This window comes from Phoca vitulina, unplaced genomic scaffold (assembly GCF_004348235.1).
Source record: "Phoca vitulina isolate PV1807 unplaced genomic scaffold, GSC_HSeal_1.0 scaffold48, whole genome shotgun sequence".
NCBI lineage: Eukaryota > Metazoa > Chordata > Mammalia > Carnivora > Phocidae > Phoca > Phoca vitulina.
Window position 1 is genome coordinate 1,089,530 of NW_022589751.1, and position 23,549 is coordinate 1,113,078.

At 44.5% G+C, this 23,549-nt stretch overlaps 2 protein-coding genes and 1 pseudogene across 2 annotated transcripts in view; all 3 read left to right on the plus strand.

Moving 5' to 3' along the window:
• CHAT (choline O-acetyltransferase) overlaps positions 1–2,243 on the plus strand; it is a 46,129-nt gene extending 43,886 nt beyond the window's left edge. The window contains exon 14 of the mRNA XM_032432578.1: positions 1,974–2,243. Coding sequence (XP_032288469.1) covers positions 1,974–2,243 — 270 coding nt within the window. The remainder of the gene's footprint in view (positions 1–1,973) is intronic.
• Positions 2,244–6,649: 4,406 nt separating this feature from the next.
• LOC116649476 lies at positions 6,650–8,585 on the plus strand (annotated as a pseudogene).
• A 4,230-nt stretch (positions 8,586–12,815) lies between these two features.
• CUNH10orf53 (chromosome unknown C10orf53 homolog) lies at positions 12,816–23,235 on the plus strand. The gene is made up of 3 exons (XM_032432379.1): positions 12,816–12,912; positions 22,178–22,297; positions 22,986–23,235. The coding sequence occupies exons 1-3, from the start codon at positions 12,816–12,818 to the stop codon at positions 23,048–23,050; spliced, it is 282 nt and encodes a 93-aa protein (XP_032288270.1). The 3' UTR covers positions 23,051–23,235.
• The last annotated feature ends 314 nt before the right edge of the window (positions 23,236–23,549 follow it).

Below are 23,549 nucleotides of genomic sequence, written 5' to 3' on the forward strand. Positions count from 1 at the left end.
TACAATGTGGCTGTCACCCAAGGGGCCACTTAGTGTAACCAGTGGGCTTTCTAAAAGGCCACTTAGCGTAGATCAGTGACTACAGCCCACTGGCTGGAGTCAGGCAAGTCCCAGTGGTGCTCCTTACCAGCTGCATGTCCTTTGGCAAAATGACCTGAATGCTCAGAGTGCTGGTTTCCCCACCATCTAAATGGGTGTACTCGTGAACGCCACCCTAGCGGAGGAGGACTGGATGGGAACTGGTGCTCTAGCCACTATGCTTACCACCTTTCAATCTGTTATCTGCGGGGCGGCGTTCCACCGTGCCGGCCACAGGCTCTGAAGCCCGACAGGTCTAGAGTGAAGTCCTGGCTCAGCGAGAAGGGACGATTTGGGTAGAAAGCCTAGCTCAGTGCCTGGCACGGACCAGGCCCTCCAAACAGGTCACGGCCAATATTGCGAAGGGCTGCGCGACCAACAGCAGGCGATCAGTGGCCAGCCCAGCATCCCCTAAGCCCGTTCTGTTGGAGGACCTCTGTGATAAAGACAGAATGAAATCCACTTGAGGGGCGCCTGGGTGGCTCAGTCGTTAAACGTCTGCCTTCGGCTCAGGTCATGATCCCAGGGTCCTGGGATCGAGCCCTGCATCGGGCTCCCTGCTCGGCGGGAAGCCTGCTTCTCCCTCTCCCACTCCCCCTGCTTGTGTTCCCTCTCTCGCTGTGCCTGTCTCTGTCAAATAAGTAAATAAAATCTTCAAAAAAAAAGAAAAGAAACGAAATCCACTCGAGAAGGGCAGCAGTTTAGGAAAGAAAAGAACCCCCCAAACGTCAGTTGACTAAAACTCCGCCTCTTCTGCTAAGAGCTGGACGTGGGCAATGAGAGGGGCTGATCAAGCTGTGTTTGAGGCTAAAAGCCCACTCAGTAATTTGATGTTGTCATTACGGCAGTGAGTGCACACACGGGAGTAAACGAGGGCAGGGCACAACAACATAAATTCTTCAGGAAACCATCCATGGGCAAAAAGTGCTCTGGAACGGTTTTACGGCCTTCAGCTGTTGCACGGCAAATTTATCTGACAATGAGGTGACTCTATTAACAAGACTAATGGTTTGTTCTGCCCCATTAAAACGGCCAGTGTCATTTCTGAAGGCCCGACTACACAGCGCCCGAAACCTTGGGTTTAAAAACAAACCCCACCCTGCAACTACCCAAGAATGTGTTCTGTTTTTCCCCTGAAGACCAGCTAAGAAAGTGAATTTGGGGTGTGGTGGTTTGGTGTTTTTTCTTTCTCCCAACTGGAAATGAACATTTATGGCTTGAATGCCTTCAGAGACACATTCTCCTGATTTGTGACCCTGGTTACAAAATCTCAGCGCTCTGAATTCAAAATGCATTAGGTGCATAAGGAAGACTCCAGTTGATGGCAATCTTTGAAATGCCCAATGCTGGGTAATTGTGCATGGCCGGGTTGTGGGGAGAAAATCAGACCAGCCAGGCAATCCTGACAGTAATTAAGGATGTGGGGAAAATTGACAGAGAAGACAGGCCAGATTTCCTTCTGTTCATAAATTACTCCCTCTGGGAAGCCATCGAACTGTGGGGTGCCACCAGGGTAGCATTCAGTAAATTACCGTGATTGCCTCAGTGCCTCAAACAGCCCCCAGCTGAAGGAGACACTCAGCCTGAGACCCAGCACAGGTCACTCTGGGGGATTTTGACTCCACAAGTAGAGCAGATTTCCCACCAGGGAGTGGCTTATGGACCCTCTTCTTTGGATATCGTTGCAGTTAGATGGGTTTGTCTTGATGACTCTGGCTGTGGCCATCCATGCTGAAGCTACTGGTTCATTTGGTTAATTCAGTCAGACACCCAGGTGGAAAACAGAGAAGTAAATATCCTCTCGAGGCCTCGGGGTTGTTGAAACGCCCCGTATTCTAGCAAGTCCACAGGTTACTTTTCAGAATCAGCAGCTTCTGACCTGTCCTCTCCTCCAGGTGCCCACAACCATGGAGATGTTTTGCTGCTATGGTCCTGTGGTACCCGACGGGTACGGGGCCTGCTACAACCCCCAGCCAGAGAGCGTTCTTTTCTGCATCTCCAGCTTTCATGGCTGCAAAGAAACCTCTTCTACCAAGTTTGCGAAAGCAGTGGAAGAAAGCCTCACTGAAATGAGGGGCCTCTGCAGTCCGCCACAGTCTACAGTGGGCAGGCCACTGGCAGCAAAAGAAAAAGCAACAAGGCCCATCGAGGGACACCAACCTTGACTCCTGCCACTAGGTTCCACCTCCCCAAACCCAGCATTCTGCTGCCGCCAGACCCTGCCAAACCCCTACTCCCAACCCTCTCCCTAGCTTTCGGTAGCTCCCGTCCTCAGGGCCCAACCCAGAGACCACACGGAGGCATCATGCAAAGCAGGAGCATGAGGAGGAAAGTGTCCCTCATTAGGCATGGGGATTGTCCTTATTTGCCAAGCTGCCCTCTGGCCTGTGTACTGGGAAGTAAGCCCGGCCTGGCTCTGAGGTAGCCTTGGGGAGGTGGGCAAGTCTACACCACCTTCCCTCCACGGCCTCAGAAGCTTAATGGGGGTGTTTGCTTCTCTAGCGGGACCTAGTGTGTCCAGGTGATGTTTTGCCCAACAAAAGAATGAGTCACCCTATTACACGCAGTGTACCTACATGAATCACAAAGAAAGAGGCTAACCCCAGGTCAATACCTCTTGTCTTTGGGGGAGGAGTAGGGGGCATTGCTTTCAGATCTGAAGCAGTGTGATCATGACATTCAGGATGGCCTGCACCGAGCCGTACAGGGCTGCAAACACCCCGTCCCCTCCACATACACACACACACACACACACACACACACACACACACAGTTAATTTAAAATACAGTGACCAGGCCCCAAAACACATTTCTCCTTTCATCTCCCAGGAGCAGGCTTCCATTGAGTTCAGGAAAATCTGGTCCTGCTCTTCTGAGAGGGTGGAAAAAGAATCATCTACCATTGCGCGGGCATCGTGTTGCCTGGCCTCCCAGGGGGCATCAGCGACAGTCCAGGATGAGTAAACAGCACAATGCCCGCCAAGCAGCAGGGATGGAGGGAGGACCAGTCCACTTCCCCAAGAATCCTGCCACTCGCATTTCTTCTGGTTGTTTCCCCACTCCCCTTCACGGGAATCATACCCCTTATAGGTGATCTGCCTTCTAGAGGAGAAGAGAGAGGGTTGCTTTGGGGATTTTCTGTCGTTGTTGCTTATTTGTTTTGTTTTATTCATTCTTAAGAGAGGCTTCTAAGAAAGCCACTGTGACATTAATTTCAGAAAATGATCTCAGTGGCCCAAGCAGGACACCTGTGGATAGCAGGTGGAGGATGTTATCTAGGGATTCTAACTAAACCCCATGTGGACAAGCGCAGAGCAGGGCTCTCCCTGGCCTGGCAGAGGGGAGGGGGAGCAGGTTTGTGGAGATGGCTGGTGGGGAGCAGGGCCAGGAGGAGGGAATAGCTATGTCCAGGGTCAGCCCTGTTGGAGGGGCAGGCCGTGCACAGAGCCAAAGTTAAGTTTGTCCTGAGAGGTTGTGATCATCAAAGAGATATGAAAAGCACTTCCCATTGGGGAATATTTTTATGGTAAATCTAAAAAGGCAAAGGAGTGGGAAAGCAACCAGAAAATCAAAACTGCAAATAGCTGAGACAGCCTGTCTCTGTCCAGAGGAGGTACAGAACTTGACTCTCGCCACTGAGTTCTGCTGTGCAACCTGCAGGGGAGTCCTGACAAAGCCCCCTCGCCCCACTTGCACTGCACTCTGGCCCGGGGACCCTGCACAGGTCCCTCTGGGCCACTGTGCAAGCTTTCTGCACTTTGACCTCTACTGAAGGAAGGGCTGAGATGGGGGCAGCTGGCGTTATGAACTTTGCTCAGTTCTTTGAAAACACAAACAGGCCCAAGCAGTAAATTCCTTGAGCCCTGGTTTTAGATTGAGGGTTTCTGTTGGATGATCTGGGAGATCCTGGCACTGCCCTTCAAAATCATTGGTCTCTAGGTCCATACTCCTTCCACAGATGTCCTCCTTCCGGCCCCCTTGGGAAGTTGCAGCCCAGGAGTCTTGGGAATATCTGGGGGACTGCTGTCCCCCTGCTGTAAGTTGACCCAAAGCCACTTGTCTCTTCAAATGACCACAGTACAGATCTGAGTTCTCTTCTGGTTTCCTTCATGGATTTCTGGGCAGACAGAGAGCTCTGGTTTGGAGGTCAGGTAACCCCATGGACCTTAACCAAGAGACTTAAATGCCAGAGACTCAATTCCCTCCATCATCAAATGGGGACAAGAATGTCCTGACCTTGCAAGGCTGTGAGGATTGTAGAGCACATGTGTAAAGGGCCCTGCACAAGCAGGTGGGGACACTGGTGTCCACCATCAGGATGATGTTACCCCAGCGGGCCCTGTTCAAGTGAATTTGTTTTGAAATTTTTACACTGATTTGAAAGAACCAAACTCACATGTATCATTCTCTGAGCATAGGGGAAAGGAAACTGACTCTGTATATTCAGATATCAACCATACACTGTGAGGGCTTCAAGAAGTGTAGGATTGTGTGCATTTGGCAGGAGGGAACACCTCCTCTTTCTGAGGAAGAATCTGGAAGCTGGTCTTCCCCCTCCAAGAACAGGTGGATGCACTGAGTCTTTATGCAAAGGCAATGCTGAGCCATGGCCATGAGCATCTCGGGGGGGGATCCTGGTAATGGAGACTGTTCCAAGTGTTCCCAAAGAGATGGAAAATGAAACCTGGAGACAGTCACTTTGGGGCAGTGATGCATAATAAACATGCTTTTGGCCACCTTACAATACTGCTAAGTTGCCAAAATATATAAAGTTGACATTTGAGTTCTATTTTTATAAAATTGTTCTAGATTTATGGCAATATATACATGTGTATTTATAGCCTTCCAATTTTAAGTTATAGTTTTGTGCTTTAAAGAAATATATGTATGACTAAAGAACTGTATATCGAAAGCACTATATTCAAAATATCTAAAGACCGTAAGTCCGTATTCAATAAAAAGTAATGCCAAGAAAGATGGTGGTAGCCATTGTTTCTAAATAGAAATGGTATACAGATTTTGTTATAAGTTCTGTGAACCGGGCCAACGATTCGTTTGGCATTGTCTGAGGTCTGTCGGCAGCAATGGTGGATGTCTGAAAGATACAGGGGACAGGAGGGAAAGGGAGGAAGGAATTAAGTCTCTCCTCGTGTGTGGCATGGGGAAAGGGTGAGGGGCAGAGAGGCTTCACAGGCTGTTTGTGATCAGGTCGGCCTGCACAAACATGCATAGAGGGAATGGAGCGGAGGGAAAAGCACCAGGCTCAGAGATGGGCTGTCTGGACAATAAATCCAGTTCTGTCTCTAACTTTGGGGATCTCTAACTTCACCTCTCTAGCCCTATTTCTTCATCTGTAAAATGAGGATGTTGATATCAGCACCACCCACTTCCAGGGTTGTGGTGAGCTGACATAGATGATCCTTGTTTGAAAACTTAGAAAGTGATGTCAAAGCGTCTTACTGCAGACTCAGGTCCCTGCACACAGGCTGCTTCACTCCACACAGTCCAAAGATACATTCCAGCTGCAAGACTCCCTCTGCAGCCATAAAAATCCATAGAACCGGAACCGAGGTTCCTCCAAATGGAAGCCCAAATGCTTTCCAATCAGAGCCTAAAAGGAACCTTAAAGTGTATGAATTTGTGTCACTGGGATGCAGAAGAGGCATTATCCAAAAAGATAATGGCTAAGAATATTCCAGGAGGAATGGTGGAGTTAGGAAGGAACAAGATCCAAGTAATGCGGGTTTACTCTTATTTATCACGTATATCACACGTGGCCCTAAAATAACAAAATGAAGACAATAGACAGAGAAGGGTACAAACAGGTAAGCCAGCCCCCAACATACAAAATAATGCAACCCCTCCTAGTTGTCTCTGGAAGTCCTGTGGGGTGGATGTTGGCACATTTAGCCAAAAAGGTGGAGAAGAGTCCCTCCCAGAGAAGAGTCCCTCCCACACAAACATCCAGAAGTTCCCAAATTAATCCTAAGCAGTTCTCCTTGGTAGTGGGGGAGAACCAGTGCCTTGCATTCCCTTTATAAATTCAGCCGATCTCCCTCCTTTTATATTTCTCTGAGTTTTCCTTCCAAAGAGGCCTCTCGAGTCTGCAGGATGAACAATAAGCCATCCCTGGGAAAAGCTGGCCTCACATCACACAAGAGGACCTTTCTAAAAGCTGTTCTCCCTGTTTCCTAAAGACCAGCTCTCTCCTTGTTCTATTCCTACTGTTTCTTCCATCTCCTTGTGGGATTTCACTTCCTATTTCTGTCCCTCATATGTCATTGGACACCCAGAGTTCTGTCCTTGATCTCTATTTCTTATATTAAGGAGCAGCAAAATGGGAGACTGAACGGATGCAGAAGGGTCCCCTCCACCTATAAAAACATATGCACAAAGAGAAAATTTTTTTAACTATATAATCAAGTTCAAAAGAAAGAAAATAAATCTTCACATTACAGAAAAAAGAAGAATGTCCAAAACAGAGCAGTGAGCAGGAGCTAAAGTTGTGTCAGACCAGACACAACTCCAGTGGCTGACAGCAGGATTTACCACCCCTGCAAGTTGAGAGAACATGACCTCAGCCCCTGCAAGGTGGGAGATAGAGCTAAACTCTGCACAAAACCAGAACCTCATAGAGGTGTCCCAATCCTTAAAAAAAAAAAAAAAAAAAAAAAAAAAAAACTAGAAAAACTCTTCCCATCAGCCCAGGGGAGCATTGAGGAACAAATTTATAAATTTGTGCCATTTGTATAATACATTATATGTTAAAAAAAAAAGAAGAAGAAGAAGAAGAAGAAGATAGCAGGAAGGAAAGAATGAAGGGGGGGATTGGAGGGGAGATGAACCGTGAGAGACTATGGACACTGAGAAACAAACTGAGGGTTCTAGAGGGGAGGGGGGAGGGGGGATGGGTTAGCCTTGATGGGTATTAAAGAGGGCACGTTCTGCATGGAGCACTGGGTGTTATGCACAAACAATGAATCATGGAACACTACCTCAAAAACTAAAGATGTAATGTATGGTGATTAACATAACATAATAAAAAAAAAACCAAATCAAGAGAAAAAAAATTTGTGCCATTTGTAGATGTGCAGTCTGAGTTTATACAACTTATTTGTAAAGCAAGAATTCTAAGCCAATAATTTTTTTTTTTTTTTATTTCCTGGGTCAGTAAGATCCAAAGGGCCACAGCAGAATCAAATCCCAAACCACCACTTTCCACAACCCTGGAAACACCAAACATCCAGACAGAGAAAACACTCTATTAAAGATGAGCTCACAGTCAGAAAATACAAATGGCTCACTGGAGCACAGGAGGGAAAGCAGCAGATAAAACAAACAGGAGAATCAGTAACACAAAGACCGGAGAGAATAGATGAGTCAGAGAGAAGCTGTAAAATCGGTCTGTTTAACATTATAAAGAAATAAAAATACAGGGAAGATACATGTAGAAGTTCAGGAAGAAGAGATTAGAGAGAATGGGGGAAAGCACTATTCAAAGAGGAAATCATTAGGAATATTCCAGAATCAAAGAAATATGTTATTCTAAAATTCTTGGGTCAAAGAAGAAATAATAATGGAAATTTAGAAATACTTCGATCAAAATGATAATAAAGATACCGTATATCAAAACCTCCGGAATACAGCAAAACTGATGCTTTGAGGAAAATTTTTACCTTAAAATACTTACATCAGAAAAGAAGCAAGACTGAAAATTGATGAGCTAAGTGTAAATTACAAAGTAAGAAAAAGAGTCAGACAGTAAACTCAAGGAAAATAGAAGGAACAGTAAACTCAAAGAAAGTAACAAAGGTAAGACAACTATTAATGAAGGAGAAAACAAAAAGTAACTGAGAAGCTAACCAAAGGAAAAGTGGGTTCTTTGACCACACACTCGGTGGAGGCTGGGGAGCCGAGCCAGAGTCAGGGCCAGTACAGTGGTAACCGTTGGAATGACCATTGCTGCTGTAGGATTTGAGACCATTATGTCTGGCAAGCCGTGAAACATATGGAGCCTCAAGTAAAACTAGTTTTTCAAAATCTACCCAAATCTGCCTCCAGTGGTGGCTATAATAGAGATGTGTTTGAACCCAAAATGACAAAATGAGAAGGAGCATTAATACTAGGCGTAAGCTAGTTATGCCTGGGTGACCAGTCGGGTAAGGGTCTGCCTTCGGCTCAGGTCATGATCCCAGGGTCCTAGAATCGAGTCCCACATCGGGCTCCTTGCTCAGTGGGGAACCTGCTTCTCCTTCTGCCTCTGCCTGCCACTCTGCCTTCTTGTGATCTCTCTCTCTATCTCTCTGTCTGTCAAATAAATAAATAAAATCTTTAAAAAAAATTAAAAAAAAATACTAGGCGTAAGTCCTACTGCCAATAAAGGAAAAATAGGAGATGTTCACTGATGAATTATGCTTTTAAATCACCCAGACAAGGGAGGATCTCCTTATATAGCAGCCCAAATCAATGAAGCTAAAGATTTACAAGAAGGTCAAGCTAAAAATTGAAGTAAGTGTGTGATGAATTTTAAGTTCTTCTTAGTTTAGGTATACGAGTGCCAGCTTTTTATAATAGACTGCCTCAAAGCTACAAATGTTAAAGATGATTTAACACAGGCTAAAACAAAGCTTTGGTATAAGTTTCTTCTTTGAATTTGAGTATTTTATTTATTTATTTATTTTTAGAACATCGTTTGTTGTTTTTTTTTTTAAAGATTTTATTTATTTGACAGAAAGAGACACAGGGAGAGAAGGAACACAAGCAAGGAGGAGGGTCAGAGGGAGAGGGAGAAGCAGGTTTCCTGCAGAGCAGGGAACCTGAGGCGGGCTCGATCCCAGGACTCCAGGATCATGACCTGAGCCGAAGGCAGACGCTTAAAGACTGAGCCACCCAGGCGCCCGAATTTGAGTATTTTTTTTTTAAAGTTTTATTTATTTATTTGACAGAGAGAGACAGCGAGAGAGAGGGAACACAAGCAGGGAGAGTAGGAGAGGGAGAAGCAGGCCTCCCGCCGAGCAGGGAGCCCAATGCAGGGCTCCATCCCAGGACACCAGGATCACAACCCGAGCCGAAGGCAGACGCTTAACGAGTGAGCCACCCAGGCGCCCCTCGAATTTAAGTATTTTAAATCAGCTTATAGAATATTTGGAGATTTAACACTCAGAAATTATGGATAAATACATACGATTTGAATAGAAATATTGTTCATTATTCTTTTAGCAAATAATTTGTTACATACTTCACGGCAAAATGAATGCAACAGTCTCTGGCTTTCAAGGAGCCCCCAATCTAATGGGATACTGATAAACTCATAATTAAAATATAATGTGATAAATATTTTTTAAAGTTGGTTCTTTGAAAAGAATAACAAAATAGACAAGTCTCTGGTAAAACCAATAAAAAAAAAAGAGAAATTCAGAAATAAATAATATAATGAATAAAAGGTTGCTACGGCTACAGTAGATACCATAACGATAACCAGAAAATACATCAACTACTTTATGCCAGTAAAGTTGAAAACTTAGATAAAAATTCTAGGAAAATATAACTTTCTAAAACTAATGAAAGAATAAATAAAATTTCTGGACAACCTTATAAATCTTAAATGAACTGAGACAGTAATTTAAAATCTTCCCACTTAGAAAAGAAAGTAGGGAGGAGGACGTAAAATACTGGAGACATGTCCTAGCAAACATTCAAAGTGGTCTTTCAATTGTATATAAAATCAATAAGGGGATATTCCCTCTTTTTATATACTCCCTTATTTATTATTCTTTGAAGGTAGTATAACTTTAATATCCAAACCAGACTTGGATATCCAATAACGAAAAACTAAAGGTCCATTTTCTTCATGCATAAATATCTAGAAATCCTAAATGAAACAGTAGCAAACAAATTCTAACAGTATATAAAAAAGATAATACACCCATGACCCACTCAGGTTTATCCAAGAATGCAAGGTAGTTTAATATTAGATGATGAACACCGGGTGATGTATGGAAGTGTTGAACCACTATATTGTATACCTGAAACTAATATGACACTGTATGTTAAGCAACTGAAATTAAAATAAAAACTTAAAAAAAAAAGAAAATAGCTAAATGTTATTTACTCATGAACAGCTTAAAGAATAAAAATATAGGACCACTCTAATAGATCATTAAAATGCATTCAGTAAAATTCAACAGGCATTCATAATTTTTTTAAAACCCATTGTAAAAGGAAGTAGAAAAGAAATTAGCTTGACATAGAACATCTACATAAAACATACAATATACATCATCCTAAAAAGGGAAATGTAGAATAAAGAGAGGATATGCACTATTTCCACTTCTATTCATCATTGCACTAGAGGTTCTAGTTTGTGCAATAAAATAAGAAGAAAAAGAAAGAAAGGCTTAATAAAAGAAAAAAGCTATCATCATTTGCAGATGATCACAATCAATTGCTTGTGATTGTCCATATAGAAAATCCAAAAGAATCTGTAAATAAATTAACAAATCAATTAAAAAGATCAAGGTTGCTTATATAAAATCAAAATATAAAAGTCAATTTTATTTTATACACCAGTAACAAACAATAAAATCACAATACAAAATATGTGATTTATAATAGAACCTAGCAATAAATCTAACAAAAGACATAAGATCTATATACAGATAATTACATTATAATTATAATACAGATATCAATGTATTGAAAGAAGATCTAAATAAAGGAGAGGTATTTCAAGCTAATGAATATGAAGGCCTTAGAAAGATGTTAATTTTCCCCAAATTGATCTCTAGATTCAATGTAACTCCAGCAAAACTCTCAACAGGGAATCTTCTGCCTCTGATAATAGTAGACTAGTTAATTCAGACAAAGCTTCCTACAGAAGGCTTTAAAAATCTGGCATATATGTATATTTTTTAAAGATTTATTTGTTTATTTATTTATTTATTTGAGAGAGAGAGAGGGAGCAGGGGAAGAGGCAGATGGAGAGGGAAGGAGAGAATCTCAAGCAGACTCCTCACTGAGCATGGAGCCCAACATGAGGCTCAATGCCACGACCCTGAGATCATGACCTGAGCTGAAACCAAGAAGCAGATGCTCAACCAACTGAGCCACCCCGGTGCCCCTGGCATATATATATTTTTAAATCTTCTTAAAATCATAAAAGAGCTTACTAGATCAAGATCAGCATAGCACTGGAGATGCTTTTACTCTGGGGCTATTTAGTGATCTTGACTAGGCAACCTAGAAGATGAGATGCAATTTTTGAGTCTTTGCAGTTAGGCATACAAAAGTTGGAGTCCAACACTGCCCAGGGGGAATCCTGGCAAGCTACCACCCTCTTTGGGGCAGGAATGAGGATAAAATATAAATGAACCAACCTCCACATGGCCTGCAGCCCAGTTTCAAGCCATCTGGATGGCTCAGATAATCTCAAGCCTGAAATTGTATGAAGATGATCTTGGGTTGCTGGTGTTACCAGGAACCGGCAAGCAGTGAAAAAACAAAAAAACAAAAAATAACTGACTACCACCTCTATAGAGGAAGATAACTTCACCCTTGGCCTCAAATTTTTCCTACAAATAATTTTTCTAAAAAATATCCAGTACACAATTAAAGTAAACCAAGAACTCTAGACAAAATAAGCAGACACCAGCAGAAATTACAACAGAAACAGACACGCGGGGTCTCCAGATAGTGGAATTCTCAAACACAGACTACAAAATAAGTATCTTTACTATGATCAAGAAGATAACCTCAAACCTAAAAAACTTGGCAAGAAACTGAGAACTGTAAAAAGTGGCACAGCAGATTTGAAAAAGGATCAAACTAAAATTCTAGAATTAAAGAAATAAATAACTGAAAAAAACCAACCATATTGATGACTTTAATAGCAGTTAAGACATGGCTACAGAGAAAATTAGCAAACTGGATTATCAGTAAAAATGAATGATGTATGAACACATATATACATATAATCCAAAAGAAGAATGAAAAGAGAAAAACACAGAAGAAAAGAGATGTAAAGAATACGATCAGAAGGTATAACATATATTTAACTGAAGTCCCTGAAAGGTGAGAAAGTGGAACCAGAAGCAATATGAGAAGAGATAATGACCCACATTTTTCCAAAAACAGATGAAGGACTTAAATTCAGTTTCAAGTATCTCAACAAATCCCAGGCAAGATAAATAAAAAGAAACCTATAGACAGGCACCTTACAAGGGTTTCCAGCCTCCTCCACCCCTGGCTTGCCTGGGAAGGTTACTTGGCCCCTTCTGAACCTCAGTTTTGTAAATACAAAATTAGAAAATACAACCTACTTCATAAGGATGGTAAAATGATTAAATGAGATAATATATGGAAAGTGCTTAGCAAGTCACCTGACACATACTTTCTGTAACCGGCTATAAATATTGGCTACTGTTATTTATCATTAACACTTGCCACACCAGCAGAAATCCCCCGTTCACCTGGCAGGGTGAGAAGGCAAGTCGCCTCTGACTACCACCACACCTTTCTTATACCCCAGAGGTGGTGGTGCAGATATCCAGAAAGGGACGTTCCTCATCCCGGGCTCCCACGCAGGTACCCAGCATGGGACATGGGGCAAGGACCCTCAGGTCCCACCCCTACCCGCCCTGGCCCCGCCCACCCCCACGTGGCCACACCCACTCCCAAGGGCCTGCAGAGCTGTTGCCTAGCAGCGTGTGTTGCGCTTTAGCCCGTGCTAGCGGCCGGCCATGCCGAAGGACGCGGTGGTCATCGTTCGCTACGGGCCATACAGTGCAGTCGGCCTGTCTGTGGAGTACCGCACCTTCCGCCTAGAGGGCCTGCAAGGTGGGCAGCCGAGCGTCGGAGGCCACTCAACTCCATGTGCCCAGGTGCACCCCAGCCTCTGAACACCAGTGCAGGCTGTGCTCTCTGCCTCTACCTCCTTCCTTCCTCAGACCCTGACCAAGTCCGTAACCTCCAGAAAATCTTCCCACGGGGGACCAGGCAATTTACACAAGTTATTTGGATAGGAGGGATTACATACCCTGCTTTAGGCATTGGAAAACTGAAGATCAAGAACATTAAGTGACTTTTCCAAGGTCATATGGCTGGAAAATGGTGGAGAGTCTATACCTTCAGCATTCAATCAGGCAACAAACTTTTCCTGAGCACCTAATGTGTGTTGGACACTCTTCCAGGTACTGGAGACACGCTGGGGAACAAAGATAGGTGTCCTTCAAGTGACCTTCTCATTGCTGACTACTAGTTGACAGTTGTGCCTGGGCCTCCAACAGAGGAACATAAGCATAGTGGGACCCGCCACTGGCCATAATTGGAGGGGAGAGCGGGAGATCTGGAAAGGTTTATTCACTAGAATTTTACTTGAGTTGAGTTTTAAAGAGCAAGGAGAAAATAACTAGGTAAAGAGAAGAAAATCATGCCAGACAGAGGGACCGGAATTTGGAGGACCATGTTCCTTTTCGGCCATCTTAAACTCCATGTGTTTTTGGCTACATAGATGGAGGTACTGAGTTAGCTCGGCAGTTCTGGAGTTCAGAGAAAAAGTCTGAGCTAGAGATAGAAAGGTCTGAGTCATGGACTTGGGGACGACATACAGAAAGAGAAGAGAGCCCAGGACTGAGTCTTCAGTGCTTTAAAATGCTCTAATGTCCCAACGAAACCTTCTCGCCAGCTTTCTCTCTCAGGCTTCATGAGGTTCGTTGTATGTCTCAACAGTCTTTTGCCCAGACAGCTATGTATTTTTCATTTGCCCGCGTGCTGCCCACGGCTTTTCCACCCTGTGTGCATTCTGCATCAGGTGAAACAGAGACAAGGGCCTCGTGCCAGTCCTTGAGGTAGCCCCCAGACAGGGCAGCAGAGACAAACACAGGAATTTGCAAACAAGGTGTGCTCTGCTCCCTCTAGACTCAGGAACCAGGGCCCACACAGGGGACAGGGGCTGCCATCTTCAAGGCTGCCAGCAAGCCGGGGAGGAGGTGGGGCAAGGGCAAGTTAAGAGGTCACAAAGCTTTCTTACCACTTTCAAGTTGCCTTTGTCTTGACTCAGCATTTACTCTTTTGCCAACTTTGACTATTTTCCAGAGTTCTGACAAAGTGGGTTCTCACAGTTTCTGGTGGTTTTTTTTAACTTCTCTGTGGAGAAACGGGAGTTTGGAGTGCCTACTCCACCATTTTGCCGCTGTCTGCAGACCCTTTTTAATTATGTTTCTTGCTGCTGCCATAATCTGCATGACTGTATAGAGTTCAACTAGATCATTTCCATACCAAGAATTATAGTAAAGGAGAATGCATAAATAAGCATTTGTTATAGCGCACAATTTACAAGTATTGAGGTGGGGGGAGGGGGACTTCCCATATAGTTTGCACACAAATCCCATTGACTCAACTGATCACCTCTGGTCACTTGTCTCCTACTTGCTTTCTTGGCACTGCTGGTAAGCAGAGATTAAGCACAAGGACTCTGAAGTCCAACCAATCTCCTTTTGAATTCGTCTTCACCATTTAGTAGCTGTGTGGCTAAAGTCAAGATCAAGTTATTTTACCTTTCTGAGCCTCAGTTTACCTACTGGTAAAATGGGAGCAGATTCCTACCTCACTGATGTGAGATTCCAATGGGAAAATGCACACAGTCACGAATATCATTCCTGCACATAGTAAATGCTCAACAAGCATTAGTCTTACTACTTCAGGGCAGGGGGGTTACTAGGAAGGGGAGGAGGGAGCAGCGTGGGGCATGCTGGGGAGCAGCAAGCAGCTGGGTCAGGCTGGAGGATGTTATGCAACGAGAGAGTCAGGCCTGTTTTACCCTTGACAACAGGGAGCCAGCAACATTTCTTGAGCTAAAGAATGAGATTAAGGATGTGCCTTAAGAGGTCAATTCTGAAAGAAGAGATTTGGGGAGGGGAAGTGAGAGAAAACAAATTATTAAGAAATATTAAGAGCTTAGAAATTAAGTTCTGAAGTTCAGGGGAAAGACAAAGAAAACTACCTGACTACTAAAGACTACTTGAGTCAGAAGTAGTTGTGACTTTATTTTTTTTTTAAGATTTTATTTATTTATTTATTTATTTGACAGAGAGTGAGACAGCACAAACAGGGGGAGTGGGTGAGGGAGAAGCGGCTCCCTGCTTAGAGCCCGACTCGGGGCTCGATGCCAGGACCCCGGGATCACAACCCAAGCCGAAGGCAGATGCTCAACCAACCGAGCCACCCAAGTGCCCCAGTAGTTGTGACTTTAAATAACAATATCTGCTAATGACTCCCAAACTTATCTCTCCACTCAGGACCTCTCATTGTCACTGGGATGGTTGGTAGGCATCTCAGGCTAATATGTCCAAAGTCTCTAAACTGACCTCTTAATACCCAGCCCCCCCCAACCCCTCCTGCATTCTCCTCACCTCAGTGCACACAGCTCCAGTCTTTCAGTTACTCAGGCCAAAAAGCTCACAGGCATCTTTCTTTTTTTATTTTTTATTTAAATTCAATTTAGTTAACATATAGTGTATTATTAGTTTCAGAGGTAGAATTTAGTGATTCATCAGTTGCATATAACATCCAGTGCTCAGTACATCACGTGCCCTCCTTAATGCCCATCACCAAGTTACCCCATCCCCCCACCCACCTCCCTTCCAGCGACCCTCAGTTTGTTTCCTAGAATTAAGAGTCTTATGGTTTGTCTTCCTGTCTGTTTTCATCTTATTTTATTTTTCCTTCCCTTCCCCTATGTTCATCTGTTTTGTTTTTTAAATTCCACATATGAGTGAAATCATATGGTGTTTGTCTTTCCTGACTGACTTATTTCACTTAGCATAATCCCCTCTAGTTCCATCCAGGTTGTTGCAAATGACAAGAGTTCATTCTTTTTGATGGCTGAGTAATATTCTATTGTATATATACACCACATCTTCTTTATCCATTCATCTGTCAATGGACATCTGGGCTCTTTCTGGGTTTGGCTATTGTGGACATTGCTGCTATAAACATTGGGATGCATATGCCCCTTCGGATCACTATGTTTGTATCCTTTGGATAAATACCTAGTAGTGCAGTTGCTAGGTCATAGGGTAGCTCTATTTTTAACTTTTTGAGGAACCTCCATACTGTTTTCTAGAGTAGCTGCACCAGCTTGCATTCCGACCAACAGTGTAGGAGGGCTCCCTTTTCTCCGCATCCTCACCAACATCTGTCATTCCCTGACTTGTTAGTTTTAGCCATTCTGACTGGTGTGAGGTGGTATCTCATTGAGGTTTTGATTTGTATTTCCCTGATGCCGAGTGATGTGGAGCAGTTTTTCATGTGTCTGTTGGCCATTTGTATGTCGTCTTTGCAGAAATGTCTGTTCATGTCACAGGCATCTTTCTGTCCTCTCTTTGCCTCACACTCATCACAGCCACCACCATCATTCCCTGCCTGGACTAGTGCCCTGACCTCTTCCCTGAGCTCCCCGTGGCCACCCTCGTCCCCTGCAGTCCGTTCTCAGCACCAAAGCCAGGTGATGTCTTTAAACTTGAGTCAGAGCACACCCTGTGCCTCCAAGAACATCCTGGGGGCTCCCAGCTCACCCAAGGGAGAAGCCAAAGGCTTACAGTGGCCTTCCAGGCTCCTAGTGTCCTCCCTGACCTCATTTCCCCCACCACTACCCATCCCTTCCCCTCACTCACTCCACTGCAGCCACACTGGCCCCCTCACTGGCCTTTGAACACCCCTGGTGCACTTTGGCCTTGGGGCTTGGCCATTGCTCCACCTGGAATGCTCTTTCTCCAGATCCCTGCCTGGTCCTCACTCTTCGCTCTCTCACAGCCCCTGGGTGTTTCTCAAAAGTCACCTTCATCCACAGGCACTCCTTGACCTTCCCCATCGAAAATGTCAACACCTCCCTCTGCCCCTCTTCCCTATCTCCATTCCTTCCTTTTTTTTTTTTTTAAGATTTTATTTATTTATTTGACAGAGAGAGAGAGGGAGAGCACAAGCAGGGGGAGTGGGAAAAGGAGAGGGAGAGGGAGAAGCAGACTCCCCACTGAGCAGGGAGCCGGATGTGGGGCTCAAACCCAGGACCCTGAGATCATGACCTGAGCTGAAACCAAGAGCCAGACGCTCAACCAAATGAGCCATCCAGGCGTCCCTGTGCTAGGTACATCTAAAGGGTCAATAAACATGAGTTAAAATAAACGTGAATGGAGCTGAACACTGGATCCACAGGAGGTGAGACTTGGGGAGAAAGCAAGGAAAGGTGTGAACAGCAGTGGCCCCTCTGACGGGCGCAGAGGTAGGAAAGAACCCAGAGCAAAGGAGGCCAGTGAGATGAGGATTTCAAGAAGAAAATGGCTAATGGGCACCAAACTGTTAAGTAGGAGTCATTTCTAGAAAAAGATGAATTCATGGCTGATGAACGACATAGAAAAAAGTGTTCTTAAAGACTTGCAATGAGAAGGCAAGATGGCACAGAAACTTCAGAGGGCAACTTGACCGTGTCTTAAAATTTAACCATGTACTGTAGAACCCAGCTACTCCATTGTTCAGTCTCTTTCATATCTTTCATATATATACTCGCACATGTACACAGAGGCATGCCCAGGAATGTTTTCTGCAATGTTGTTGCTGATAGTGAAGAATTGAGAACAACCAGAGAAAGGACTGGCTTAAATAAATTGTAGTCCATCCATCCCATGAAATGCAGTGCAGCAGATCCACGTATATTGATAGGGCAGGATCACCACAACACAGCCGTGAGGGAATAAGGTGTGTTCCTGAATTCCACCTACACTGTGATCCCATTTCCATTGAAAATGACAAAGAGAAGGGGAGAGGGATGAATATGGTGATTTAACAGTTTTTGTCCTATAATTTCAAGGTTTTTAAAAAATCGTGGGCCTGCATTACATTTATAATCTGATAAAATTTTAGAGTTCAAAATAGTTTGGGGTTTTTTTTTAACCAGCAAAAGTATTTTCTTTTCTTTCTTTCTTTATCTATTTAAGATTTTATTTATTTTTGAGAGAGAGAGAGAGGGAGAGAGAGTGAGCACGAAGGGAGGGGGGAGCAGCAGAGGGAGAAGCAGGCTTCCCGCCGAGCAGGGAGCCCGATGCAGAACTTGATCCCAAGACCCTGAGATCATGACCTGAGCTGAAGGCAGACGCTTAACAGACGGAGCCACCCAGGTGCCCCAGAAAGTATTTTAAAGAAGTAAGAAAGGAGATAAGTCCGAGTGTCGATCTGCTAAGAGGGGCGGGGAGAACTGAGTGAGCCACTGAGTGTGCTAATGGTTCCCCACCTCTGAGAGCACAGGGTCAAGAGAAGGTGGGCTGAAGCCTCCATCTGCAGGAGGTGGAAAAGCAGGGAGAGATGAGGAAGCCAAGAGCATAAGCAGCTCTTCCCACAGTAGGGGAGGGGAAGGAGTATCTTGAGAAGATCAAGGGGAGAATTTTTATGGTTGAAGGAGAAGAGCATTGCAAGCTACCAGCAGGTGGTTGATTTTTAAAGTTAGTTTGTGTATCCCTGAATGATAATTCATATAATGTCAGCAGCCAGCATTTCCTGAGGGCTGCTGACAAATGCCAGGATGCTAACAAAAGCAAGGATCTGCGCCTCTCCCTGTCCCCCACTCCCTCCACCACTTTAGAGTCCATCACACCAAGCACAGAGTGGTGTATTTGCAGGTCCTCCTCTGTAAAATCCGCATCTCAGTTCTGTACGTTTCTTTGAAAATCATAGCCCTTTAGCACGTCCCGAAGCCCTGCTGACTTTGGAAATATGCCTGATCTTTCCTGAACTTACCGTGCCTTAAGGAATCTGAAAATGTTTGTTCATTCCTTATTACCCACAAATTATAATAGTTCAGCAAAAATGTCTCTACTATGGCCTCAATATTGATGAAATTAAACTATCTAATGCTTAACAGCAAGTCCAAAGTAATTCCCTGGCCATCGTAGCTCCTTGTCTGCTGTCCCGAATGAAGTCTGCCAAATGACCTGCTAAAAGGAACGAAAAGGAATTGAAACCAACCCAGAAAGATAGGATCCGCCCTTATTTAGCTTAGATGCTCTCGGTGCCGTTCTCCCGTCCCTAGCTCCGCATTAGCTGCACATGTTAATGGTCATCAGCTCTGCAACTGGGCCGAGCAGAGGAGGGGGAGATGCCTGCCTGTCTGTTTGCTGTGACTTCCGAGCTAGCTGTGTTTAAATCACTCCCAGATGGTGCCTGTGCTGAGAAGAGGGAGGCTTTTCCGTGTCCCTTCATTTTACCCAGATCCCCCTTGAAGAATGAGGTGCCACTTCAAAGAGGCAGGCATTCTGTGGGTGGCCTTACAGCTTCTGGTTGATTTATGCTGGAGTTTAGCCACTGCCTTTGGAAAGACTTTGTTGCATGGAGTCTATTTATCTGACCTTTCTTTGACTAGACAACCCCATAGCAGCTCGTAGGAAAAAATGGGGCCTCCATGTAGAGAGGTGGCATTTGGATGAGCCGCAGGAATTCTGGTGCTTCTCCAAGTTTGATCCCTTAAGCCCGCGCTGACCACCCTGTAGCTGGGCTCAGCACAGCCTGGACAGATGAGAAGGGGACAGGCGTCCTGAGGATGAATATAGGATGTGGACTCTGACTTAGTTCGCTCAGTGTCCAAAAGAGTCATTGGAGGTAGCCAGCACCATTACATTGAGCTCATTTATTTAACAAGCTGTTTTAACACCGGGCACTGGGTTTGGGGGTGGGGTGGTTTATGGTCAGTGAGGGAGACATGTGCCCTTAAAGGCCCCGAGAGCCCATGCTTTGCGAACCATACAGAAGGTGAAGTGAAGGGTGATATAATCTCTTAAGAGGATTTCTTCCGGTCGGGCTTCGTTGGCTCAGGTATGAGGCAGACTCACATTATTTGGCACCACCGACTTCCATAGGGTAGGTTATTTGGTGCATCGAGTCCTGTTTCTTAGATACACTTGACCATGAAGGAGGACTGCTGTTGTCATAAAGCAAACCCCAAACCCAGGTGCCCCATGAGACTCAGTCAGACGGGGCCCTGCCCTGTGCGAAAGGAAAGCGCCGTGGCGGGCCGCGCGGTGCACAGCTTCTCCGGGGCCCCCCCTGCAGAGCCCATCCTCACTCACACTGCAGTCACGGGGGGCCAAACAGAACCCGTGCCTCCTCCTCTCCAGAACCCCCAGGCCTTACAGAGTGGGTGTTGTGTGTGAGTAGGATAGAGGCAACACCTCGTCTCCAGAGATGGGGTGGGAATGGAGAAGCTGGTTTGTTCCTGATTTCTTCCTATCAAATTGAAGTCCATTTCCCAGGAGCATCTTCTGACAAAGCAAAGCCAAGGTCCTGGAGGCCAAATTGCCTCCCACCCACTCACCTGCAGCTTTTCCCTCTCGGGCGACACGTCCCCACTCCTGAGGGGTGCTGCTGGGAGAGTGTCTGATCCCCAGATCCACTGGCCATCCCAAACTGCATGGACCGCTTCATTTAAACAAGGCATTGGTCCAAGCTGAGTGCCTTCCTCCAAAGATGTTTAAGACAGGACACTTAAACAGGATACAATAACATAAATATGCCAGAGAAGAAGAGGTGGGTGTTCCGTAGAGAGAGGCGTTAGCTGATGCAGGGTCAATTAGGGCCACCACTGGGTGCCTGAGGAGCGCTATCTTGTTAATGGAGATCCTCACTGAGTTACTCTCTGAAGTTCCTTTCCAGAAGTGAAATTAAAATCACGCAATTAAAATGTTCACAGTTGGGGCTGGATGTTCTTGAACTGATTGAAAGATGAAGAAGTGGACACGCCAACATTTTAAAACAGCAATTGTCTCTGTAATTAAATGCAATTAACCGACATAGCTGTCTGCTTTTCTGCACATAAGACTGATTGAAATTCTAAGACTTTAAAAAAACAAAACAAAACATGACCTTCCTCTGATTCCTCTTCCCATCTTAACCAAAATTCTCACCAATGTATGAAGACCATCCAAGACGGTGGTTTAGCACACTGATTCTACCACCAATGTTACGTGGTGGACACATTAAGAAAACTGAGGAGAGATGTGTTAGAGAACACAGAACCCCAAGATGGTCAATGCACATCATTTCACCTAAATGCATATATTTTTGGATTTCCACAATAGAGGATAGATCTAAAACTTTTCCATGGCTGATCTCTAGAGAACCAAAAAGCAGCTTCCAAAGTTTAGCTCATTAGCTTTAAAAAAAAAAAGGCATTTTGTTTCTTATTATTATAGAAAATCTGGAAAATGCTGAAAGAATAAAGAGGAAGAGGTTTCACATACTATTACCACAGAGATATACCCACTGAGTGTTTCCTTTTCTTTTCCTATTACATATACATATTTTAATTAGTATTAAAGATATATTTTCATAGATACTATATATATACACCCTGATTGCTTGCTTATGTTACAAATATTTTTCTTGCTATTTAAAAAATTCATAAACATCTTTTGAAGTGTTTGAATAAAACCTCATCATATGGACCCACCATCATTTGCTTGACCATCCTCTTCTGATTAGGACAGTAGGTTATTCAAAGTATTTTCTATTGTAATACTGCAGAAAGGAACATCTTGTTACAAAAGTCTGCCTGAATTTCTTATTTTTCCTGAGGAGGCTTTCTTATAAGTGCGATTTCCTGGGCCAGAGTTTAGTTCATTTTGTAATTCTACATTTTCTGGAGGCTTTCGAGGCTTTCGGTCTGTACCGCCGAATTACCTCCAGAAAGGTGACCCATTTCTTTTTCCACCCGCGGGATAAGAAGTCACCGGATTCCCCACATGCCTTCCAACATTGAGTATCATCTCTATGATAAAAGTTCAAAAACTCTTCCTAGAGACATTTCATATTTTTCACACATCCTATGGGTCTGAGGCAAATTGTAACCAAAACCTGAATTGCTCAGGTCCCTGGCTGCACTTGCCAGCAAAGATGAGGGCACATCTGGGCCAGCGCCAGGTAGGTACCCACCAGCGCAGCTGAGTTAAGCCAGGGGCGACCGGAGAACAAGTCAGCTGCCACCATCCATGAAGACATCTGCACATCAGGTTAATCTAGAGCCTGTCCCCATGTTACCCACATCCGTCTCCATCTTTTGCAGCTGTGTTGACCAGAGATGGACACAAGGTCATCCTAGTGAAGATAGAAGACTGGAATGTGGTAGAACTCATGGTGAACGAAGAAATTGTCTTCCACTGTAACATCAAAGACTTGGAGTTTGGTAAGTCCTTCAGCACTGCTCCCAACCAGCACTTTGCCTTCTCGGAAGCACGCTCGATTTCAAGTGGAAGTGGCCAGTGGGCTACGCCCACATTCAAGTTGGGTTTTTTTCTGTGTCTTAAATTCTTACTCAAAACCCTGTTCTCTGTGTTACATGCATGAGCACATCCTAAATCACACAGAGTTAAGGTGCTTGATGCTCTGGACTTCTTCCCAGGACACTGGAAACAAGAGGGACAGAAAGAAAAATGAAGTTTTAGCCCTAGATTTCAAATGATATCATGGGAATTTAGGGGTAAGAGGTTTGGGGTTTTTCTTTTTCTTTCTTTTTCTTTTCACATGTGTTTTATTACGGTTTGCCTCCAAAACAGTTTTTGTTCCATTTGACTATTCTACGTAGGCTCGCTAAGACAATGAGAGTCGCTACACTGGCAGTGCGTGGAATTATTAGTGAGGGTCTAGGGATCTCTCGGCCCTGGAGAGCTTCCCGCCGGGCAGGCTGGCATCACGCCTCCCACACTCTGCTCAGAAATAAAAGCTTGTGCAATCCACTCATACTCTGTTAAAGGCTAGTTAACAATTGAGGTGCCAGTGTACTTTGAGACTTGACCTCTAGTGGAAGCCGTGTCTTCTATGACATGACATTGTATAGAAAACTGGCCAAAAGAAAATCATACCTATTTCCCCAGGAGGTGATGGTAAACTAGACCCGCTGTGTGAAGAGGCCAGGATAGCCGTCCTAAATGCCTACTGATCTCCTCGTCCAAACAGGCATCTGAAGTCAACAGAACAGCAGCTGCTTCTGGCCCTTCTATGCAGCAAACAAAAGCAGCTCTAGGTTTTGAAGGCTCTAGCAGGTAACGCCAGCCTGTCCTTCAGCCTGCCCTTCAGCCTGCCCGGCACAGTGTCTCTCACCTGGCTGCACGGAAGCAGGGCCCACACAAATAATAAACATCATTTGCAGCATCTTTCAATCTCAACCCACAGGGAGAGCCCTCCAATATCAATCAGGTACACGTTGAGCTGAAGGAAATAATAAAATGCAATCTAATAACAAAGCGTCATCCCATCCTAATAACACAGAGTTTGCCAGAAGCATCTGAGAGTCCATTCTATAGTAAGTAAAGAGCTAGGAACAGGTGAAATTAAAGACTGGGCGGAAAGGGGAGCAGGGAGGGAGAATAGGGGGCCCTTGAAAATCTGAACCAAAAGTTAATGTCAGTATTTGGAAACCCGGCTATCTCTACAGGTTG

Excerpts from the sequence above, each read along its gene's own strand:
- CUNH10orf53 (XM_032432379.1), top strand. The coding sequence starts at position 12,816 with ATGCCGAAGGACGCGGTGGTCATCGTTCGCTACGGGCCATACAGTGCA. Across the intron at positions 12,913-22,177 it reads CCGCCTAGAGGGCCTGCAAG|CTGTGTTGACCAGAGATGGA; the intron begins GTGGGCAGCCGA and ends CATCTTTTGCAG. Across the intron at positions 22,298-22,985 it reads CATCAAAGACTTGGAGTTTG|GAGGTGATGGTAAACTAGAC; the intron begins GTAAGTCCTTCA and ends CTATTTCCCCAG.